Source organism: Rhea pennata, chromosome 1 (genome assembly GCF_028389875.1).
Source record: "Rhea pennata isolate bPtePen1 chromosome 1, bPtePen1.pri, whole genome shotgun sequence".
NCBI lineage: Eukaryota > Metazoa > Chordata > Aves > Rheiformes > Rheidae > Rhea > Rhea pennata.
The window spans coordinates 212,873,520-212,890,412 of NC_084663.1; the positions used below are offsets into that span (position 1 = coordinate 212,873,520).

Genomic DNA, 16,893 nt, shown 5'->3' on the forward strand with positions numbered 1-16,893 from the left:
CCAGGAGGCAGCTTATCCTAGCCTTCTGACAGTGCCTGTCTCTCTCCTGTGCTACAGAAAACCTAGGCCATGAGCTTAGATCTAAGCTGGACTTTATGAAGCTTTCCATCCATGCACACCTAATTGCAAAAATAACTACATGGATTTCTACAAACTGGATCCCTTTTGCTCTTCAGTATTATCCTCAGTGTGTCAGACGAATAGAATTTAGATCGTAACTGAAAGACGAAGTACAATTTTGCATGCCTGAGGAGATCAGCAGAAGTCCCTGTGTTCTGAGACCTGCATGGAAATCCTGCAGGAGAAAGCAATCAGTGGCAGCTCTTTTGGCTGACTCTTTCTTGCAATACTCAACTTCATTGTCTCAAAAGGGTTCTCTAATTCAGTCACACCACTTCAGACATGTGGATCTCAGGAGAGGCCAGCTGAAACAGGGGAAAGTACTTTTTGATCAGTTGGTAAGGGACATTAGTTTTCCTTTTCTGGTCTAATCCCCTGGTGAGTGCCTTTCTAGCTCTGAGAAGTGTGATACAGTAGGGTAAGTGCAGGACCAGCTGCCTGACTCCAACACTGCCTCAGTTTCTCCATATATTCAAAATTATACTCTCATACAGAATGGGCTGGTGGAGCAGTTTGTTTCCTGTCTAGGATTTCCCTGCATCTGCTGCAGCTGGGGATGGAGATGGTGATGTCCTGCTGGGACCTGAGACATTACCCTCAGTGGCTAATGGACACTCAGATCAATACATCAGCTTGGTGTAAACCCCAATTCATGCAGAGTCACTCGTGTAGTGTGCAGTTAGGTGGTGGTACCCATCCAAGAAAGAAACGTTGGCCAAAGGTACTCACTTCTCAGAGGAACTATTTTGTTCTCTGAGGTAAAAGTTGCTCACTGGCGTTCTTGAATAATGTGTCGCCAGGCTCCCAGGAAGGCCCTAGATAACAGATTGGCAGGTTTCTGAAATGCAATGCCCATGCAATCAGGGTCTGTAGCAGGAGAACCCACTTACATGGCATACAGAAGGTCACTGATAGCAGTCTCAAAGAACTGAGGAAACTTTACCCTAGGGGCACAGAAGATTGTTGAAGGAGAAAAGTTTTTCCTCTTCTTCACTGTGATTGAAATTTCAAAATATTACTTGTGCTTATCTAAGTAAGAAACAAAAGCATCTCTTTGTTGAGGATTATTCCTCCATATGGGAAATTTCACTGTACCTCATCTAAAGAAAAATAAATTAAGTCTTTGTCTTGCTCTAAGTCACACTGAGATGTAACTGCAGCACGAAATCTGCATTTCTAGCCTAGGCATCCCAGATCCTTGCTCTGAATAGTGTATTTTCCTGGATTGCATGGGTGGAGTGAATGTGAAAGTTAGGGGAAGGAGGGATGTGCAAGGGATGGGACAGAGTCCAACAACTATTTAACTAGAGGGCTGTATTAAAAGTCAACCTGCAAAGCAAACCCATCTATTACTACATGGATTAACTCTAGCCTTCCTCCTTCAAATTCTTGCAGTTGTTCAGGTGATAATTGTTGGTCCATACCTGGCTATCCTTCTCTTTCTTTTCTTGATACCTCTGGGGATGTACTCACCTTGTATCAGAGAAGTGGGGACACTTGGACCAAAGCCAGCCCTCATTGGACACCGCGGAGCACCAATGGTAGGTTCAGAGAAGATATTTTACATCATTCCTTCATCCTGTATATTTTTACTGTCATCACCATCTTCTTTTCTTCCAAGAGTTATGGAAGAAATCTGTGGGGGTGAAGGGAATGCATTTCATTTTGGAATTGTATGCCAAAGGGATAACTGCATGGATTTGCTAGCAAAGATGCCACTGCTCTGGAGGCACAAGATAGGTATAGTGGCAAAGGTGGAAAAAAAACAAAGGCTTTCTTCTGCAGAACACAATACACTTTAACAAGATAATGGTCCATTAATGGAAACCAGAGGTGTTAAAAAGAGATATAAAGTAAAGAATTCTTCAGTGTGTATGAAAATAACCTTCTTATGGGCCATTTTCTTCCCAGCTGGCACCAGAAAACACTGAGATGTCATTTCAGAAGACCATTGAACATGGTGGAGATGGTCTTGAAACAGATGTCACCATTAGGTAAGAAGAAAACATTGCATCTCACAGAGTATAAGCTGCTGCTTCTAAGACTTCCTTTTGGAGTTGTGCAATTCTGGGCAATTGGGTTTTACTAACAGCTGGGACAAGTGCCTGGTGATACAAGCTGTAGGGCATGACTGTTCTCAGGAAAGTCAATAAGTTTGGAGCTATTGATTTAACAATCCTTTTTTGTGCAATGCATTTTAAACACTTTGCAGGGTATAAAAACAAGCCTCAACTCCATTCTGCTTCCAGACCTCAGTGAAGGTTGGATTAGGCCTAGAAAAAGCCTGGAAATTTTGTACAGACCTATGACAGCTTTGTCCTAATTATTAGACCTTTAATTGACCTTGTGAATGGGACCCATTGCCACGAACTGTTAACATGCTGGGTAGGGTGAACAGTTTTTAATTGATATTTCAGTAGCAGTGTGACAGAGTGAAGTGAGGACTTGAGTGAAGAAAATACTTATGTTTAGATGCTCTACTGACATAGAGTTAATATTAATCTTTTTTAGTGGTGGGAGTCATAAATGTCTCCATCTCAATTTTGCCCATGAGGAGACTGAGGCATAGAGAGGCTTGACTTCTCCAAGATCACTCAGTATTATTTATATAAGCTAGAAATAACTCACTTGTTATGTTGCCCTTGTTATGTTATGTATGAAATTGTCCTGAGTCTCAGCCACCTTCCCTAACCCACCCTCAGCTCTGACGAAGCATGTAGAGCTGCACTCACAGCAGTCCACAGGTGGTTCAGACCTGGCTTGAGTCTGCTTATGCTATGAACAGAGCCACACCCCATGTGACCTGGCCCCTTGCTCTCCAACAGCTATGATGGGGTTCCCTTCCTCATGCATGACAGCACCTTGAGGAGGACAACCAACATTGGGGAGGTCTACCCCAATGAGACTGCTCAAAATGCAGCGTTGTTTTCCTGGGACACTCTGAAGGAGCTGAACGCTGGAATGTGGTTTCTTAAGGTGAGTGCTGTCAAGGACTATCAACTGACTGTTGAAGAACTGCTACCTGCTACTGCTTATTAGAGTTAATATTAAGACAGGAATTACCAGTTGAGCCAAAGCTCAAAGAAGTCAATAGAAATCCTTCAGCTGAGGTCGCTTTGCTTTGTTCAGTTGGCTTTTAGGTCCGAGACACACATCATATTTGGTTGTTGGATGTCCTTGTGGCTCCTTATCATAGCAGTAGAAGAACTGATGGACTGGAGAAGGAAGGCAATAACTGCTTGTGCAAGTTGCTGTGTATAACAGCCACAGCCAAGACATTGGGAGAGTGAGGCATAGTGGAGCTAGCTGTGAGCTACACAGTTTAGATCCCCAAAGTACTGTCAGGTTTATGCCAGACTTTTTCCTTGTATGAATTGTTGCAGCTGACTCCCTCGGATGTGACTGACTAATTGATTTCCTTTTGTATTTATTTATTTCTAGGACAAACCATTTTCATGCATGGGCTCACTGTCAAGGGCAGATCGAAACCAGGCAATGAATCAGTCAATTTACAAGCTAAGTAATTTCTTGCGCCTCGCAGACAGTCAGAATAAACTTGTGATATTTGATCTCTACCGCCCTCCAGAGAAACATCCTTATAGGAATTCGTGGATCAACAGAACCCTGGAAGTCATCCTCAACGAATCGGGGATTAAACCCCATCTGGTAGGATGGTCTCACTCCTGCATGTCCTTTTTTCTTTTCTGAACTGAGACTTTGAGGTCATACCCTGCCTGACTTCACCAGTATGGAATACAACCCATTGCATTTCACTCGTTCATTGGGAAGGCTTCTTATGGGCACAGTCCATTGTAAAGATGGTTTCTTTACAGGCCACATTCAAATATCATCCTTCTTCTTGTGTGATTCCTCTTCGAACAGCTTCATTTAAAAGGCATCATTTGGAATACACTCCTAGTATCAGTTCCTTAGCAGGTATAAAATGGTGTAACCCTACAGCAGTCCAGGGAAATTGGACAGTGTAGCTGATGCTTTAGCCGCCAAACTGCATCCTTTCAACATTGTAATATCTGAGAGCCTGCTCTCTGCCAACCATCCTTATTTTATGTATTACAGTGGAAGCCTTATCTTAAATTGGAATACTTGGAGCTGGAGGCCTCCTATTACCTTCCTCCTTCCCCAGACAACTCTGCTTTTGGTGGATCCTAAATTTATGTGGATGAGTGTATATACCCACTGGTGTCAGGGGAATTATCCTGATCTGTGTCCACTAAGGATCTCCTCTCCCATCCTGGGAACCAGAGTCTTTAACTATTCTGTGCTGCCTTTCCTATTAAACAGAAGAGCAGCCTTCTCTTACAGGAACTCAGCATCTTTTGTGTGGCTGCGTAAAGCTCTTTCTTACTGATACCAGGCTGATAAGCAAGGAACAGTGAATACTTATTTCTTGATGAAAATAACTTGCAAGTTTTATCCCAGGGTCTAAATATGTTTTGATCTTTGTAAGACATGTGACATTTGACAGACTGTACTAAGCCTACAAGATCTTATCATTATCAGAGTTGTAAAAGGCAGAGTATATTAGTAACTATTGTGAATTCATTGCTCTTGTTGCCTGCAGGTCCTATGGCTGGAGAATGATATGAGGTCCTTTGTTCAGTCTGTTGCTCCTGGGTTTCAGCAGACAATGGGCAGTAAGGCCCCAGTTGAAGACCTGCTGATGGATAATATTGTCAAACTCAATCTGGCCTACACTGAAATGTCCAGTGAAGATATTCGGTAGGTTGCAATTTCAACCTCAAGTATGGTCGATGGACTATATCTGGAGTACACTTGCCTTATGTGTGGCAATGTCTCCCTCCAGTGGCCGGCTCCAGGATCTATAACATTTTGGGAAGAACTTTTCCTATAGCTTTTTGGAAGTGAAGGACTCTAGTTCACTCCTACTGTTGAATCTGTGTGTGGCCAAGAGGTGGCAGATGTAATTGCAATGTACTCCCCCTCACCAAGGGCACATTGTTTTAATTATTCTGCCAGGATCTAAGGATCTTCTGGGTAAAAGAATCCAAGTATCACAATTCCTTGTATTACACTGAAGCCAAAGATGGACAATTCATCCCCAATACCAGCAAGTACTTAACCATGGAGAATGAAGAACTCTCTAACCTCCTGTGGCTCCTCCACAAACGTCAGTGTGAGTGTTTAATGCTTTGGTGAGAGACCATCACCCTCTTGTAGCTGGTGTTTTGGAGTTCTTGTCTCTGTTGCTGCTACTGCTCTGTTGCTTGTGATACACTGAAAATATCTGCTCTCCAATGGATGGATTCACAATTATTAGAGTGGTTTCCAAAATGGTTCTCTTCCATGAAAGAAACTATCTTGCCTGACTAGCTCTCCCTTTGTAAATGGACTTTTGCACTTTCCCATGTGCAAGGGCATTTAAATCTAATAAAAAGGAGAGAGAAAGAATGCAAACATTTATAACTTTAGATGCCTATAAAGTTGATGTTTTCTTAATGATAATTTTTCCAGAATGTAACATTCTATGATTCTAGGTAGATTTATCTAGGGGAGATCCTAGGTAACTTTACAAAAGCTGATACTGATGACATTTCTTCAGCAATATTCAGAGAATGGTCTCACTTCATATTAAAGTTCAATAGCTCGTAAGAGTTTGACAAATGATCTTAATGTTGCAAGTGTAATAGTGGTGAATAGCCGCTTTGAGGTGAGTTTAAACACATTGTTAGGAAATTACAAACACATCATTACAGTGGTTTACGTGGCAGAGGGATAAGCAACTTTTTGACTTTTAGCTGTATTAATCGCAACTGCATCCAGGTGACTAGGTATGCCATGTTGGCTAATCATTAATGATGAAGTACTGGCTAGTTGGCCTTCTTGTCTTCCTCTTATCTGATTCCTAAGACAGCTCTTTCCTACAGAGAATTGTCATTTCCCTTGAATCAGCCCAGAGGAAATACTTGCCTCCTTTCTTTTCTTAACAAAGGTAAATACCTCTTATTCTTTCAAAGGAAATATGCTGAGGTGAACATCACCACTAACCTCTATGTGGTCAATGAGCCATGGCTCTTCTCCCTGGCGTGGTGCTCTGGGGCTCACTCTGTGACCACGAATGCTGTCCACGTGCTGAAGAACCTCAGCCAGCCACTCTTCCTCATGGTAAGCAAAAGTCCTCCCTTATTCCCAGGGGTACGAAGTAGGGGTGAGATGTTCATAGTTATAGTTGGAGAGCATGAGTCAGTTCATGCATTGATAAAGGAGATGCTTCTCTGGATGGAAAAGGATTTAAGCTCAACCCTAGCTTACCGGGCTCCTGTGAGCCATTCCAGATTTTACCACCCTGTCTCCTTTTTCCTGTTGGCCCAGGGAGAAGCATTCTATTTGGTAGGACTTAGAGACTTACACCTTGAGATGAAGGCAAAAAAGTCATATTGAGACTTCTGCGGGGAAAAGGAAGGGGCCTCCGAGGCACATGTGGCTGCTATGTGAGGATTTCCATTCCCAAGCTTTTGAAGCTTGTTGATCTCAGAAGTTCCTTCCTTTCTGGGGCCTCCCATGCCTTCTCAAGCTTGGTCTGGTGCCTCAAGCCCAAAGGAAACAACCATAGAAACAACCCTGCCTTGGCTGAATAATTTATCTGTTCCCTACTCTTCCTTGGACAACCTGAAGGGCTAAGGGACACCTGGAGCATTGATTCCACCAGAGTCCCTGCAAGGGTAACTGCTTTGTGTAGCTGGTTTTGCATTCTTGAAGAGGATTTTACAATGCTTCCTTTTTCTCATCTAAGTGAAAAACTACGTATTTTAAGTCAATTCTGAGAATGGATGGAGGTCTAGTCTAAGGGTGAATCTTCAGATGTTTTTAGGCTTAAAACAGGAGCTACCCCAGCCTTCTGTGGTGGTCAGTGAAGTACAGTTTTGCAAGGAGAAGCCACTAGTTGATTTTAACCTTGGAGAGAAGAAGAGATAGCTATAGGATCTACCTATACAAACAAGAGGTCCCTGTTATATTCGTTACGATGTGGTCCAATCTTCTTTGCCACCTGCCGGCCAGCAGCCTTATTCTGATTTGGCACCAGCACATGCAGGCTGGCGGCCACTTTGAAATTCTACCAAATGCTGTTTAAAGACCCGAGGGGTGTTGTTGTACTTACACACTAGGCAGCTGAATTGCCATAGTCAAGCAGCAAGAGGGAGCTTTAGCAGCTTTTTTGAGTCTCAGACTCTGGGATAGGTCCTTGGTGTTGGACACATCATTTGTTATTCTCTTGCAGACTCCGCAGCAGTACAACATCATGTGGATCCTGACAGATGTGACCTCCGTGCTCCTCATCTCACTCATCTTCGCTCTGCATTGGTAAATACTGAACTGCTAATGGCTGTTCTAGCCTATTCTGTTGCCCCAAGCAGAGGAATGGAAGGATGCTTTCAGGTGATCTGAAGGGTTAGAAGTACCTTTGAGGACATCTCTTTTCCCTTCAGGAATTAGAAGAAAGGCTGCAAAGATCCCTTCACTTCTCCTGTTCTTATATTTCCTTTTTCTTTGGCAACTTGGGCATCATATACCCCAAAGATTCAGTGGAGACCTGATGTTCAGGGTAGCAGCCAAAACCAATTATCAAAGATGATGAACTGAGGGAAGAACTGATTTTTCTGTTCTTACTATATAGAATACACAAACGCTCTTGCATTAGATTTACTTAGGAGAAAAGCTCTCGTTGATAAAGTTTGAGCACCACATGCCTCTGTGTCTGCCTGTATCAGAGCCGCTGAGGAAATGCATCCTCCCAGATGCAAATTGAAAGTCTGATCATCTCACAGACAACACAATTTCTGTCATTGTGTCAAAGACATTGCCTCCATTTTATATATTGGAAAATAGGTTCACAAGACAGGCTCTGACAGAGCTGGACAAGACAGACAGTGCTTTGCTTTGGCATGGAAAATGGGAACATCTCTATTTTTGCCCTGGGAGGATGGACAGATGAACAGGTTACAGCACAGCCAGGTGATGAACTGATAGCTGTACAGGCAAGTTTGCTGGGCACCTAGGCTTTTCCCTTTGCAAGACTGAGTTACTCTTTCCCTTCCTTGCTCTCTCACTCTGCTCTAAGCTGTCCTTCCCCAGGTTCTGCTTCAGCAACTTTGATCTTGCTTTCAAGGTTGCAGATTGAGGATGTGGTTGTCGCCACCCTTCCCTGCCTGCTTTGAAACACCACCACTGCTAGACCTTCCCCTGTCTGTCTTCTCCTGGCTCTTGTTCATGTGTTGCCCTGTCCTCCTTGCCGTGTTGTGCTGTGCTGTCTCTGGAAGCTTTCCTGGGGAAAGGAGAGGCAGTGTGCACATTTCCCAGGACCCTGCAGACATTGCTGCAGCCACTTAATCTTTTCTTGGCTTATGCTGCAACAAGGGCACTCCTAGCCTGTGTAATGAGTCAAGTGCCATCAGCAATGCCTAAGATCCCTGAATGGTCTTGTTTTTCAGATTTACAAATGCACCAAAATCACAATTCTAAAATTTCCCTGGCTGCTTAGGAACCAGTGGCTGTGAACAAGTCTGGGGCTTCTAAGCACATAAAATTCTCATAAAAACAGGGCTCAGTCACAAAGTTGCCTTCAAAATGCTGTTTTACCTGTGCCGTGTGGACACATAGACATCACAGTCATGGACGAGGGTTCCTTCACCATAGGGATTTGAACAAATCCTAAATATATGAGGGCAATTCTTGGCTCTGACAAAGTAGAAGATGAGTGACCAGAGTGCCAAGGAGCTGCAAGGAGAACCCACATCAAGCAATGACCTGACCCAGACGTTTTGCCCTGCGCAGGTGGCGAGAGAGGAGTTTCTCCTGCTGCACCCACGACAGTGGCACGATGCTGGAGAGTGGCACCTACAACAAGTTCAGGACAGGTGAGTTGGGCAAGGGGAGCTGGGAGCCTCATCTTCTGTGCTGCTGTCTCCACGAGGGAGCAGCTCTGAAGGAAAGGATGCCAGGGTCTTGGAGGATGAGATGGCCGTGAGTCAGCAGCATGCCCTTGCAGTGGTGAAGGCCAGCCACATCCTGAGCTGTCTAAACAAAAGTGCAGCCAGCAGGTCCAGGGAAGCAATTCCTCCCCTTTGTTCAGCACTGGTGAGGCCACATCTGGGCACTGCATCCAGTTTTGTCTCCCCACTACTAGACAGATAGTGACAGCTGGGAGTGAGCCCAGCAGAGCCACCAAGTTGGCTGGGGCTTGAGCAGGGGATGTATGAGAGAGGCTGAGAGCTGGGGTTATGCAGCAGGAGAGGCCAAGGCCAAGGGGGATCTTACTGCTATCTGCAAACACTTAATGGGAGGGTATAGAGGAGATGGAGCTAGACTCTGCTTGAAAATGCAAGAATGAACATGTGAGAGGCAATGGCACAAGTTGTAACATGGGAAATTCTGACTAGATATCAAGGGGGAGAAAAATCTTTGCTGTGATGGTGGTCAAACACTGGAACAGGGACTCAGACTGGTAGTGATTATCCATCCCTGGAGATACTCGAACTGTCCTGGACAAATTGGTCTGATCTAATTGGCCCTGCTTCAAGTAAAACTTGAACCAGAGACCTCCAGATGTCTCCTCCAACATGCATTTCTCTGCAATTCTGTGAAGAGACACTCCAGAGGCACTGAGTGCTCTCAGATCTGTAAGGCAGGGTGGATCTGTCTGAGACACCCCCCATGTTCCAGCTTTATAGCCTAATGGCTCACCCTACAGACCGCCACGGCAGGGGAGCTATCATCCAGACAAGGTGACCTGGCCTGAACTGCTTGCATTTTTGACTCTGCCCATACCTGCTGGCAGAATAGCTGCAAGCATTTCTGTAGCTCACTGTGTGTCCCCTTTTCCAGAGCTCAACGACATGCCTACAGTCGTGGCCTGACAGGGGCAGGAAGGAGAAAGAGACCTGCTATCTCACCGATGACTGGAGAGCAGAGCCACCCCTGATGCCCCTTCCTGCAGTGAAAATGCCAACCTGTTATCAGCCACTGCATGGGGGTGGGAGCCACAGGACAGCAAAATGCAGGCAAAGGCATCGGGGGGGAGGAGCTGGCCAGGGAATGGGTTCAGAAATGTCTGGTGAAGAGAAGCTGTTTGCCTCTGTGATCCTGGTAGAGATGAGCACTGCCCTTGCTGGCCCTGTCCTGCTTGTCTACAGCTTTCCTTGTAATCCCCTGCCTGGCAGGGATTGACCAGGGCGTAGGGGTGTACATATGGGGTTGCAGCTGTGAAGAAGCTGAGTACCATGACAAGGTATTTCAATCCCCTTGGCAGTAGCCACATGGGAATGACCACCTTCATCTCAGAGCGTTGGAGGATCCCATAGGGCAACAATCCAGATGTCTCTCCTGTTATGCACTAAACCTGTTAGCGCGTCTTTGTTCTGCGCACACTGCAAACACCTGAGCGTCCTACAGTCCTGCTTGCCTTCAGCTGCCAGTGTTTCTCCGGTCAAGACTGACTTCCTCTGCTCTATACACTCCCTCTCTACTGGCAGGTTTCCTCCAGCCCCAAGTGTGTACCAACCCCACCGCGATGGTCGAGTGCTGGTGGCTGGTTTATCAGGATCTGCACCTCTCCATAATGCAGGCAGGGGAAGCCTACCACTAGCCCTACTGGGACAGTCTCCTCACCTTCTTGGTTGTGGGAAAGGGTGTTTATTTCCAAAGGTGCTAAAGGATGTTTTGGTGCCTTGGCGGTGCAACTATTGGGACTATGACCAGGAGCATAACATCTTTCTTCAATGGGTTTGTGGTATATGTGACCTGGTCCCACCAGATGTCCTGTTTGCTTTTCCCTTGGGAAGATCTTCATACTTGCTTTGTATCCTGGCATTTATTCTGTTTTTCATTACTGCCAGTGGCTGTTGGCACACACGAGGAAGAGGGTCTACGCACAACTCTGTCCTGTTCTGCAAGGGAGATGCAAGCATCTCTCAGGTTTAAGCCATAAATTTCTACTTGAACAGACAAAAAGAAGACATTTTTGTAACCTGCAATGCTATTTTAAATACATTTTAGCTCTCCTACTCTGTTTTGCTCTCATTCTATCCCACTGGGAAAGGGGAAGAAAATAATAGTCTTGATTTGAATCAGGCCATAGCTATTTGTTCATACATAAGCCTCACGTGGCTGTGCGCTTCTGCCAAATAACCTACTACAAGTGAATTTTTGTCAGGGAAGTATTAGGTTTCAGAGTTAACTGTACTGAGAGGCACTGTAGAGAGTTCAAACCTTTCTGAACTGGCAGTTTTGGAGTATTTTTTGCTGAGATAAAGGTCATATGGACATAAAGGTCTTTTTATCGTCAAGGGCTAGACATGCAAAAAGACAGCAATCTCCTTGGAAAAGTGCAAAAGGACTGGCAGATTGGTGTAGAGCAACTCTGAGTTTATGAAGCATTGGGAGATGTTAACGCTCTCTGCACACCCTGTCTCCCCTACAAGTTTGTAGATATTGTTGGTACCATCCATGTGGAGGCACTTAAACACAGCAGAAATAGGAAAGGAAGAGCGTATGGGCTGAGCCGCAGAGTATGCCATGGTGTCCCCAGCCTGGGGGATGGACCTGAATGAGCTAGGCTGTGCTCCTGTGATCACTGTTTTTGACACTTATTAGGAAAAGTCCCCCACGAGCACCTTTGTCCACATGTCTAGCTGCTGCTTGGCCATGATGCTCACTGTGCTCAGCTTCCCCATCCTCAGCTGCATTCTCTGGTAAAGCTACTGTTTTTGTTGCTTTTTAGGTAGCAAGATCTAGCAACTCCGTGTGTGTGGCAGGTAGTCTGGCTCTCCCACACAAACTTTTCACCTAATACTTCCTATGTCCAGTGATTGAGCTCAAAATCAGTCATCACAGAGTAACCAGCCCTTGCCTTACAGCACAAGCAATGATGACTCTCCCATCTCCAGTGTTTTTTTGCCCCCAAACTAATATACCACTTCATTTCCAGTCCAAGTACTCCAATAATTTGCTCCCCATCATTGGCTATTCTTACCAGCATTTCCACCTGTGCAAGAAGAAATCCTCTCCCCACTGAGGACCTTAGACTCCTAAGCCTGCCTCTCCCTGTGGAGTCACTAACACAACTGAGCACTGGAGAACAGCCTCCTGCAAGCCACTTTATACTTTTTAATTAGAATATTTCACTTGGACATATGCTTTCGTTTTACATTGTTTGGTATGAATATAAACAGGCCGGCAAATGCTATTACACAGACGGTATGACACACACGCACACGCACACAGAGTCCCAGCCCCTCTGAAACCCTGACGGTTTGGACTGTGGTGGGGTGCATGGGAGGCCCACAGAGCTGTGAGTAGAGGGAGGAGGATGTTGGAGAAAGCTGGCCTGAGATAGCGCTTGAAAACATTGCTATGCTGCATCATCTACTGAGTATGCTGTGGAAGCAGGAATGGTGGGAGACTAAAGGAGGCTCCAGTGGTGGTGGGTGATGTGAGCATGTGTAGTGGGGGGAGATCCCTGGGATAGCTGGACCACTGCAGCTGGGGAGGGGAGAGTAGCATCAGAGATGTGTGTTGGGGAGGCAGCTCATCACTCCTGTGAGGCTTGGCCAGTGTAACCACACTCCCTTCACTACAGCAACCTGGACAGGGGGAAAGTAGAGGAAGGGGACCTCCTAGAAGCCCTGTTGGCTTGTGGATGTCTCCGTGCAGCATCTCATTTCCTTTGGTGGAATGGCCAAGGTCCAGAGTTGCTGCTGTGTCCCAGCTGGATGCTGTGATCCTCACGCTCTGGCAGGCAGATGCTAATGCTAGCTGGCACACCATGGCATTTGGGAATCAAGCCTCTCTGATGGCTCTCTGTCAATGGGAAGGTCACACAAACAGCCTATTTGCGGCTGAGAAAACGAGGAGACCAGCAGGAAACAGCTCAGTGCCAGGGTGAGGCTCACTGGAGTTCAACAGGACAGCATACAACACCTGGCAATATTGACTTTTGTGAAGGTAGCTGAGCTCAGCCCAGTTCATCGGACCAAGAGAGCTCTCCCATGCCTACTGAGAGCTGCTCAGCATTAGTGAAACCAGCACCAAACCCTGGTGGACACTTATCTCTGCCGAAGCCACGTTCCCAGGCACGTGCTCCTTTGGGCCTCGGGATTTCAGAGAGGCACCTGCACTCCTTTCTCTGCTTTCCCCCAGCCACAGCATGGTTTTAGCTTTCTCTGTGCTGATGGGCCCCACACCGGGACCACAACCATCTCTGTTGTGGTGGTGGCTTGTCTGCACTGTGTGGTGCCAGGTAGAGGACTGGACAACCATATTAGTATGGCAAACCAAAGATGAAAAAAAGCCCATTGAAATCAAGGGCCTGACCTCACTGTGAGTGTTTAGGCTCCAGCCTGGACCAGTAAAGAGCTGTCTCAAAGAGCAATACACACAAAAGCATAATAAATTCATTAGCTGTTTCCAACTCTGATGACCAAGTCCCTGTCTGGATCAGAGCACTTTTCACACAACATGGGCTTGGCCACAGTTTTCCAAGCATGGTTACTTCAAAGCTCCTACATCCATATTGAAGCTTGTGGTACAGATCATCCCAGGACTAATTGGTCTGGAAAGAAGGGGCAAGAGGAGAGAATTCATCTTCCCAGCTTCACTTCCAGCTGAGCCCATGAGCTGGGAAAGATGTGTCTTGCATACATTCAGCCTCTGGCAGTCTTGGCTCTGCAGGAGTCCTTGAGCAAGAGATAGTCCTCCAAGTCGCCCTCAGCCCCGAGTCAGCATCCAGATACTTGCATGAAATGCAGGATTTTTTGTTTTTAATATTTTAAAAAATAAATAGAAGAAAAGAAACTTTTAAAATTTGTTCTTTAAATATTTCCAGCATTGCACAGACAGCACTTTAGTATTCTAGTCTGTTTGATCAGTGGTTTGTTTATTCTGATTCCTAGTTTAAATGCAATCCTCTCAGCCAGCTTTTTCTTTCTGTTCTTCTTAAGAACAGAATGTATTCTTCTGTAATGTCAAAAACAACACCTGCAGTGTTCATTGGCTCTCTTTCCAGCATAGTCTGGGGCTCTGTTACTTCTCTTCAAACCTGAAATGCCCATAGCCTCTCCAAAACCCGCTAGCACCCTGATAGTTCTCTCTTTACTTAAAACAAAAAATCACACTCACATCAGACACACACACACACACTCCCCTCTTCTTCCCAGAGCCTTTGCAATGCCAACTCTTTGGTTCCAGGCAAACATCCTGCCAGCATCTCTTTGCTCAGCCTGTCTGACAGCCGTGGTGTTACCTGGATATCTTTGAGGTTTAACACAGAGTCAAAGTACAGGGTGAGGAAGGAGGATGCGAAGTCAGAGATAGTCATCTTCACTGGAGGGGGAGGTGGTACTTGAACCCTCAATGTCTGAGTCCAGCGAACTCCCAGATGGCGTTCGGCTCATCTTCCACATCTGAGAGGAAAAGGTTCTCCCCCAGCTGCATGGGTATCCCACAAGCCTCAGCTGGTGAATTAGCCCCATGGCAACCTGCCACTGGCTTCTTGCAGTTCACTTGCTACCCTTTGCGCTCCTCTGCTTGCTCATGGCTGTTAGCATCTGGCTGATGTACGAGGTCAAAAGATCATCCATCTTGTAGCCCTGGTAAGGAGGGAGAAGATGTTACCTGCCTTTATAATGCAACTTATAGTCTCTAGCTCATGCATCCTGAATGCACAGGCTGCCAGTTGTTGACTTCCAAGTTTTCAGGTCTTTTTGACTCTTTTCACCATACTCCTTGGATGACATGATGCTGCCACCAGGCTCAAGGACCAAATACAATTTCTTAATGCAGTATGAAATGGAGGAACTCACTGTCCCCAAGATGTTGTTGAGGCCAAGTACCTAGGGAGCTTTGGAAGGAGACTGTTTTTTTTTTAAATGATCAGCAGCAACTTGAATGCTCCAAATTAATAATTAAGCCAGCAGGAAATTTTATCTTCCATACTTTGGGCTTAGGGAAATCTAAGCAAGCAAGCTGAGGGTGGGATGGAATGCAGGATGTTGAGGATCTGACACTGGCTAGCAGTGGACTCAGCAGAGCTTCATCTGCTGTAGGACACAGGATGATGACCAAGGCAGACTTCATTGCGTGAACTGATGGTAAAGACCAGCTAGGCAGAGGAGCTTGGTAAAAGGGCTCAAGAGCGCTCCTGAGCCTGTATCTGCTTTAACATGCTGGAAAGTTCCAGTCCAGAACAGGGAGCAGTGCCCCAGGCTCCAGGGATAGTCATAACCCAAGCACCTCAGACTCACTCCTGAGTTGGATGAGGGACCCATCTGGAGTCCTCATACACTGAGCAGAGTCATGATGCATCCAGGCTAGTCCAGTGCTACTACCCTGGAGGAAGCTGCAGGGCAGTCTGCAATGAGTACTCTGCTGTACCAAAGCACTGCAGACATGAGCGGGAAGGAGAGGTGAGGCCTTACATATTCAACACATATCCATATCCACTCCTCTTGGGATACTATTGAACTGCCGTGCACATTGGATAGCATGACCTGCCTCAATCCATCCTCAGCTCTTTTGTCTCATAGCAATTTCAAATTTCTCTTTAAAACCAGCTTGTCTAGAAATGGGCTGCCATCCTCCAAAGTTCTTCCAGATTTGACCCAAAGTCTGACGAACCTCCTAGGAAAAGATATTCTAGGGATAATAAAAGAACAGTGCTGAAACCCAGAAGAAAAAAAAAAACCTTTCAGGCTTACTCTAAGAGATTCCTTTTTGGCTCAGGAAATCCCTGAGACACAGTTTACTGAAAGCAGGGAGAAGATAATAAGAAGTGTCATTATATATTGTAATAATTATGCTCTTCCCTACACACCTAATTTTGGCCTGCCAAAGTTGGCACTTGGTCTAACTGGGGAGAGCTGTTCTTATGTGCACAGAAAATATGCTCTGTGGTTTTCTGCCTGTCCTCTCCCACCTATGTGCCTAGCGCTCAATAATCTTGATTGCTCCTTACCAGGGACGTCTCACAGAGCAGCTTGCTTCCCCTCACCAGGTTGCCGATGGTTATATGGAAGTACGTGTTGCCACTGCTCCAGTTGGAAATCTTTGTGAAGGGGTGAGTGATGAGAATATCCTGGAGGGAACAAAAGACTGACACTCAACACGAGAGCTTGAACTTTCATGAGCGTTTATGAGGCTCTCTCATGCCCATGTCCATTTTCCATTAAAGCAGTCTAAGACTGTCCACTGAGGTGGGACTATACCACTGCCTCATGAGACTCTGGATCCTCCAGCACTTGTGGAGGGTAGCTGTACTAGAAGGACCATGTCGCTGACAGAAACACCTAGTGGAAACTCATCTACTCCAGCTCCAGTCCTAATGTCTATGAAAGGATTGAGGACTGTGTGTATTCTTCAGCTACAGGGCTTTGACAGTTGGTTCTTCCAGCCCTTCTGTTAAAAAGGGCTGGGATGGCTCTGTAAAATAATGAACCTCTGCCTCTAGAAACTTCTCTGGCTATACAGCCTTTGTAGCTAGGCTTAATGGGACTGCCTGTAGCTCTGAAGAATGCACTCTGTGGAATGACATCTGCAAGACATTGTGGAGGTGGTTGGGGAGCATCTAGTGATGACTTTAGTCCTGCTTACCTTGGTTTTGGGATCAATGAGGCTGACTCCATGCTTGTTGATGGCAATTAGAAGGATCTCTGGATAATTTGGCTCTGTAGTTTGCTGTGGGAAATGAGATGAAGCAATTATGGGAAGCAGCATGCAAAATCAGACTCCTTCCTACTTCCTTAC

At 45.8% G+C, this 16,893-nt stretch overlaps 2 protein-coding genes across 4 annotated transcripts in view; one reads left to right on the forward strand and one right to left on the reverse strand.

Annotated features, from left to right (window-relative positions):
* GDPD4 (glycerophosphodiester phosphodiesterase domain containing 4) overlaps window positions 1-11,104 on the forward strand; it is a 45,040-nt gene extending 33,936 nt beyond the window's left edge. Inside the window, exons 8-16 of the mRNA XM_062567411.1 lie at window positions 1,516-1,661; window positions 2,032-2,114; window positions 2,946-3,096; window positions 3,562-3,786; window positions 4,703-4,860; window positions 6,117-6,264; window positions 7,379-7,461; window positions 8,932-9,014; window positions 9,982-11,104. Coding sequence (XP_062423395.1) covers window positions 1,516-1,661; window positions 2,032-2,114; window positions 2,946-3,096; window positions 3,562-3,786; window positions 4,703-4,860; window positions 6,117-6,264; window positions 7,379-7,461; window positions 8,932-9,014; window positions 9,982-10,013 — 1,109 coding nt within the window. The 3' untranslated portion in view covers window positions 10,014-11,104. The remainder of the gene's footprint in view (window positions 1-1,515; window positions 1,662-2,031; window positions 2,115-2,945; window positions 3,097-3,561; window positions 3,787-4,702; window positions 4,861-6,116; window positions 6,265-7,378; window positions 7,462-8,931; window positions 9,015-9,981) is intronic.
* A 1,148-nt stretch (window positions 11,105-12,252) lies between these two features.
* MYO7A (myosin VIIA) overlaps window positions 12,253-16,893 on the reverse strand; it is a 72,900-nt gene continuing 68,259 nt past the window's right edge. For all 3 annotated transcript variants that reach the window (XM_062578264.1, XM_062578253.1, XM_062578245.1), the window contains exons 45-47: window positions 16,741-16,824; window positions 16,106-16,225; window positions 12,253-14,741 (exon numbers count right to left, since the gene is read on the reverse strand). In XM_062578264.1, coding sequence (XP_062434248.1) covers window positions 14,652-14,741; window positions 16,106-16,225; window positions 16,741-16,824 — 294 coding nt within the window. In that variant the 3' untranslated portion in view covers window positions 12,253-14,651. The remainder of the gene's footprint in view (window positions 14,742-16,105; window positions 16,226-16,740; window positions 16,825-16,893) is intronic.